Source organism: Prionailurus bengalensis, chromosome D4 (genome assembly GCF_016509475.1).
Source record: "Prionailurus bengalensis isolate Pbe53 chromosome D4, Fcat_Pben_1.1_paternal_pri, whole genome shotgun sequence".
NCBI classification, from domain to species: domain Eukaryota; kingdom Metazoa; phylum Chordata; class Mammalia; order Carnivora; family Felidae; genus Prionailurus; species Prionailurus bengalensis.
The window spans coordinates 82176809-82183753 of NC_057359.1; the positions used below are offsets into that span (position 1 = coordinate 82176809).

The window sequence follows — 6945 nt, forward strand, 5'->3', positions numbered from 1 at the left end:
GAAATGCCATGACCCTCCTGCGTAACAACAATGCTCTCAGCCTGGAGTCACGCTAGAACCTTCTGACCCAACGCTCTTGAGATTTTCTTCCACCCAGAGTTCACGGTTTTGACAGATTTTGTCTTCCTGACTCATGACTCATGACTCATGACTCATACATGACTCAGGTACATATGGGCAAGGCCCAAGGCACTGTGTTCTCCCTGGGAAGTCCCTGAATGCAGAGAAGCAGGACAGGAGGGGACCCCAAGAGTTAGGGCAGGAGCTGAGGAGAGGTGAAGCATGGCCAGAGCCAATGTCATCTCCACCTGATCTCTCCTCCATTTCCCCTGATTTAGCTGAGATGAGGCCAGGAGTGTTGAAGTATGGGGCTCAAACTCTAATAGGCTCCCCATAGATTCTCGTTCCTTGAGCCCCAGCCAGAGGCCAACCTCACCACACCAACTTCCCTTCAAGGAGAAATCAGCCACCAGGCACCAAGATTGCAAGAAGACAGAAGGTTCAGCCCGGCTCGTTGGGAATGTGGCACCTCTTGATATCAGGACCAGGGTACCCTCTCTCTCGGTAACTGTGGTCTTCTTGGAGGGGGCGGGGGTTCCCAGTCTGATAGACAGAGGGATATGCACAAAACTGTCTCCTCATATCTTAGAGAATTTTATAGGTTTCCTGACAGGATCATCAACTCGTCCTGGTTTGCCCAGAGCTGTCCTGGTTTTAAAACACCAAGTACTTTGAGCACCTGCCCCAGTGCTGGGAAAACCAGAGCGGTTGGTCACCTTATTTCCTGATGAGCCCGCATCTTGAGCGAGGAGAGTACAATATCCCAAATCAGCACCTTGTGACAAAGGTTCACGTAAATTAAAACCGCTTCTTCCATCACAAGCTTTTACAATCCTTCCCCGGCTCTTACCTCCTATCCCACCTCCTATTCTAACAGTTGTTACCTCACTGTAACAACTCACGTGCCATGACAATGGTTGGAGGCATTATCAGAAAAGTTGGCAGCCTCCAAGAATGTGAATTTTGTCCCCAATTCAATAATGTCTATACTTAAAAGACCTCCTCAGTGGTCTTTTCTTCCTTTTGCAGGTTCTTGGGCTCTCGTGACACATACAGCCGCCACCACGATCAGGGAAGTTTCCAGAAGCATCTGGCCCCTTCCACTGCCGTGGCCCCACAGGATGTCCATGTTTCGCAGCAGTGGAACAACCAAATGCAATAATTACATAAATCCTACACATTACCATGAAGTTGCAGGCTACTATGCTGGGCCTATTTGATAGATAAGAAAACAAACAAGAGAGAAGGGAAAGGAGTGGAAGGCAGTAACAGAGCCCACTCTGGAGGGTAAGGGAAGAGACACAGATCCTCAATCCCAGAGTGAAATGTCCGGTAAAGCTCCCCAGTCGCTGATAAAGCATTCCCCTTTAAACCTCCTTCAACGCCATTTACCAAGATAAGCAGTCAGGACAAGAGCAGGCTTGAGGTGGGGAAAACTGGGGGTCCGATTTAGGGTACTTACTGCACAAAGTGAGGTGGGCCCTGAAGCATGGGTGGAAATTGGGAAAGGAGCGTTCCATGGGGGAAGGACAAACGGACACAAAGACATGGCAAACGAAATAAGCCCAGCGTGTGCAGGAGACTTTAGGGATACCAATGTAACTGGCTTGAGAGGAAGGTATTAGAAAAGAAGCAGAGGGGAGTGTGAAGAGTGAGGGTCTGGGAATGATATCCATGGGTGAGATATCACATAGGGAACATGGACTTTATTTAATAGGCAATAGAGAACCATGGAGTGTTCTTATGTTCCAAACCACCCTTTATGGTTGTTCTGACACCCAGCCATGCCAAGCCATTCCCACCTGGAATGCTGCACACAACATCGTTCCCTTATGTCACAATACACACCCCCTCCCAACACAGACCCAATCCCCGATGGGAAACAGCCATGCACAAAGAAACACTTTCATAGGTATGGCCACCCACACGGACACAGATGTAGCTGCCACACTCAGACACGCACTCAAGCCCGTGACATATTTGGCTGCATAGAGACACAGTCTGTCTCCACACCCCGGCATACAATCCTACACACACACACACACACACACACAGCCACACATACTGCCAGTCACCAGAGGCACAACCCTCCCGTACTCCTACACTTCCTGCAAGAAGCCACAGCTGAGAGGACAGGCGGGTTGGCCCCAGAAGCTAATGCGGTAAACCCTGGGCTCCCCTGCCCCTGCCCCCATTCACTCTGCTTGGGGTTCAGGAATCAGCCTGACCCTTGCTTCTGGCCTTCACAAGACAGGGGCTGAGGGCCAGCAACCTCACCACACATGAGCTTCTGAAAGTCCCTCGAGGGCGAGGCAACACCAAGCACCCTTTCTCCCATCAAATTGGACCCTGGAGAGGAAGAATAAGGAATCCCAGAGCTGAGCTGCCTCCTGCCCCAGGGATGAGGGCCAAGCGAAGGGGCGGGGTTGCCTCTGGGGCTAAGGTGTTCCCGAGGCCCCCAACCCCATAAGTTGTGGCTAATAACTCCCTCCTCCGACGCTCCGGGACAGACTACACCTGGCTCCCACTGCTGTTCCCTCCTGCGATGCCAAGAGGCCAGAGGGTACACTTGGGGCGAAAGGCCAGACTGGAAAGTGTGCACGAGACACATGTGTGCTGTTTGTGTGAGGCTATGATTGTGCAGTACCGTCACCGTTCACTGTATCATTGGGGGGATGGGGCAGCGTGTACGTGGATGTGCCCCTCCAGGGTGGTGCATCTCTGCCGTGGCCCATCATGAGCTTAGGTGAGTGTGGCCATGTGCGTGAAAGCGGGAGGCTGCGGGCCCCTGAGACTGTGCATGAGAATGTGATGGATGAGGGGATCAGGAGCGATAGCACGTGCATAAACACGCTCTGGTAGAGTGCTTACACAGGTAAGTGGTCAGTGAAAGCACAAACGTGTGGAGGGTCCCAGTAGCCGTGTGTTGCTGCTGTAAGCTTCCATGAGCAGGAGTATGTGAATGATCATCACTCTCTTAGCCCCAGTGCCATTTTGTGACTGCATTTGACAATCCGTTTATGTGTATGATGATTTGAGTCCATGGGTCATGTGGTTTTATTTGTCTGCTTACTTATGTGTGATGTGCGTGCTGGGTCCACATTTCTGCGTGTGATTGATTGTGCCTGTGTATTTGCAGAGACCAGCTTGAGGCTGCACCCATCTGCAAGCCTGTGCGGGTGTGTCTGTGATTGTATATGAATATTCCTGCAAACAGCTCAGTGCATTTTCATGTTCACTGGGACCCATGAAGACGGGGGCCAGAACAGGTCCAGTTTTTAGAAGTCATTTTACAAAGAACTGTCCCCCACCCCCACCCCCACCTCCCGCCACTAATCCGACTCTCCATCTACCCTGATCCTCTTACTCTCCTGGAAGGTGGGACGTGATTGGGAGTTTGAAAACACACTCAACAGGGAGCCAAGGTCAGAGGATTCTTCTTACCCAGGGAGGAAGAAAAGGAAGACACTAGGGTAGGGAGGGCCTTGGTGTAATTTTTTTATTTATTTGTGATAGAGAAGGACACAGGAAAAAATTAAGAGATCATTCCCCTGCAGGGTTGGCCTCTGCAAAGCCTCCAGCAAACCAGTGTCCTAAAACCCCTCTCCTTTTAAGACCCCCTCTTGGAGAATTGTCCAAGATTTCTGCTGTGAGGATCAGACAGGCGGGAAAGAATGGAAGACGTTAAAACAAGTGGCCAGTGTCCTTAGGAGTCAAGTCCCTGCATCTGGCAGGTGCATTTATCTGTCTGTACAAGTTTCTCACAGAGAGTTGTGCATTTGCTTGCTTCCCAAAAAGTGTTTGATTTCATGGGGATAGTTCGCTAGGTATCTGGGGAGTCATCCAGATTCTTTGGTTGTTTTTTTTTTTTTTTTTTGCTAAGTCTGAAAATATCTTTTTTCTTCTCTCACACTTGATTATTATTTCGGTTAAGTATGGAATTCTAGGTTCAAAATATTTTTTTCCCTTCAGAATCTGAAGATATTGCTCAACTGTGTTCTACCATCTCCTGTGGATGAAACACTTGATGGCAGACTGTTATCTGAATATCATTAGACCCTTGGGCTCCACGCGCTCGGAGGTATTGGGCTCTGCTCTTTATCCTCAGGGTTCTAAAATGTCACAACTTGTGTTTAGGTATTTGGAGTTATGTTTCCATATAAAACATGTGCCCTTCAGATTTGGGATTTTTATTTCTTTCATATGTACCTCCCTTCCATCTTGTTTTGTTCTATTTCCCCCCATTCCTACTTTCCTGAAATAAGTGCCTCGGGGTCAGATCTCTTACCTGCTGTATTGATTGCCTCTCTATCTTTTCTTCTGTATTTTCTTCCTTCCCTAGGCTCCATCCTGGGCAATATCTTTTGTTCTGTTTTTTGCTTACAATCACAAAGCATCAAAGTTGGAAGCAGCCTGGAAGATCACCTGGTTCCACTCCCTTATTTTACAGATGGGAAACCTAGGGCCAGAAAGGAAGAAGGTTCAGGGTGGTAACACGACTTGCCCACTGTCACACCTGTGTGTAACACCAGGGCTGTCTGACTCCATACCCACAATTTTCCCCGTTGACAGGAAGCCTTGAGCAATTTAGCCACCCTTCACCCTTTTCCTTTGACGCTGGGGAGATGACCCGTCAGTAAAAAGGAACCCCTGGGGTCTTAGGTGAAGAACCAGCCCGGCCATGGATGCTACCAATGAGTCTTCAGAGGGAGCCCCATTCATCCTGCTGGGACTGACAACAAGTCCTGAACAGCGGCGGCCTCTCTTTGGGTTATTCTTGGTCCTGTATGTAGCAGGCATCCTGGGTAACGGACTCATCGTGGCTGCCATACGGGCCAGTCCAGCCCTTCGTGCACCCATGTACTTCCTGCTGGCCCATCTGTCCTTTGCTGACCTCTGCTTTACCTCCGTCACTGTACCCAAGATGTTGGCCAACTTGTTGGCCCACGACCGCTCCATCTCCGTGGCTGGCTGTCTGACCCAGATGTACTTCTTCTTTGCCCTGGGTGTAACCGATAGCTGTCTCCTGGCCGCCATGGCCTATGACCGCTATGTGGCCATCCGCCACCCCCTCCACTATGCCACAAGGATGTCCCGGGCCGTGTGCAAAGCCCTGGTGGGGACCGCATGGCTGGTGTCCCACGTCCACTCCCTCCTGCATATCCTGCTTATGGCCCGCCTGTCCTTCTGTGCCTCCCACCATGTGCCCCACTTCTTCTGTGACCACCAGCCTCTCTTAAGGCTCTCGTGCTCTGACACCCGCCACATCCAGCTGCTCATCTTCACTGAGGGTGCCGCGGTGGTGGTCACTCCCTTCCTGCTCATCCTTGCCTCCTACGGGGCCATCGCAGCTGCGGTGCTCCGGCTGCCGTCAGCCTCTGGGAGGCTCCGGGCTGTGTCCACCTGTGGCTCCCACCTGGCAGTGGTGAGCCTCTTCTATGGGACAGTCATTGCAGTGTACTTCCAGCCCACATCTCGGTATGAGGCAGAGCGGGGCCGTGTGGCCACTGTCATGTACACCGTAGTCACCCCCATGCTAAACCCTGTGATCTATAGCCTCCGGAACCGTGACGTGCAGGGGGCACTCCGAGCCCTCTTCACCGGACGGAGGATCTCAGCTGGCGACTCCTAAGGCCTGGACCTCACCGAGCACAGGCTACATCACCCACGGTGACAACTCATGAATGTGATCATCTGTTCTATGCTTTTTTCCAAAATCACAATAACAGCTATCACTTTCCAGGCACCCACACCGCGAGGCAGAGCTTTGCCTGATCGTACGTTCTTCCCACAAAAACCGGGGAAGCGGTTGTTATGATCCCGTTTCATAGAGGAAGAAACTGGATTCAAAGAGAAGAGCTGACTTTCCCAAGCTTACATAATTTTTAGGTGGCAGAGCTTGGACCCTTTCTGCCACATCATTCCCTCTTCCAACATTCACTCCCAGGCACTTAGGGAGTCCACTATCATTTTCTGAGGACCTAAAGCTATACGGGAAGGTGCATACCCTCAGGTCTTGCTCTGGGGGATTGGCACTTTATTTTTCCATCCCATCACCAGGTGTTCTCAAATAAATGACTTCTCGACTGCCTGGGACATGGATAGAAGTTCACAGGCCATGTGGCAAGGGTTGACCTCTCCCAGTGAACACAGTCTGGCACATAGGAGGCACTCTGCACACTTGAGATGAATAAATGTCTGTACGTTTATGCTAATAAGCATTTAGAAGCTGCCCATACTTTAAATTCTTTGTTCTCATACTTGTTTACTATGATGCCACCTGTTGGGCTACATCGGGAATCCTGTAGAAGGAGCATGCAGTGGGCATGCACTATGAATAAATTAATTAAATGAAGCAAAGCAGGAAAGAAAGGATGGGACACAGGCATCAGGGGCAGATGGAAGAGGCAGTTTTTATCAGGTGCTAGCCCTTGATTTATTTTTACCCACACAAAGCATGGCTATTCTAATTGCCACTTTATGAAATTGAGGCTCAAAGATGGTGGGCTAGTCAGTAGCAGAATCAGAACAAGTCCTTTTGCTATGAGTTGCTCACGTGTATTTTCACTGGGCCCCATGGAATCCAGACCCCAGATTTGGAAGAACTTACAAGAAGAAACCCCAGACCAGGGCAGGCACACTGGCTCAGGTGAGGACACATCTGGGGTCAGAAAGGCTTCCTGGTATGTCCAGTCTTTTACCAAATAGGTCTCTCTTTTATGCCTATGTCTCTGCAAGAAATCCACACCCATTCCCCCACTCCCTTCCTTCCGGCCCCTGCCCTTCCAGGGGGGTGGAGGGCTATAGCAGTCCTGGCCTTTCCAGGCCCTTTCCAGCTCCCACTAACAAACCTGCCACCACCCAGTCCTAGAACTCCTATGCTCT

At 50.6% G+C, this 6945-nt stretch overlaps 1 protein-coding gene across 1 annotated transcript; it reads left to right on the plus strand.

The window, feature by feature from the left end:
* Window positions 1-4658: 4658 nt before the first annotated feature.
* On the plus strand, window positions 4659-5692 carry LOC122474723 (olfactory receptor 1K1). Its single transcript, XM_043565795.1, has one exon. The coding sequence runs from the start codon at window positions 4742-4744 to the stop codon at window positions 5690-5692; it is 951 nt and encodes a 316-aa protein (XP_043421730.1). The 5' UTR covers window positions 4659-4741.
* The last annotated feature ends 1253 nt before the right edge of the window (window positions 5693-6945 follow it).

What these genes read in the sequence shown, in the direction of transcription:
- LOC122474723 (XM_043565795.1), top strand. Translation starts at nt 4,742, where the DNA reads ATGGATGCTACCAATGAGTCTTCAGAGGGAGCCCCATTCATCCTGCTG.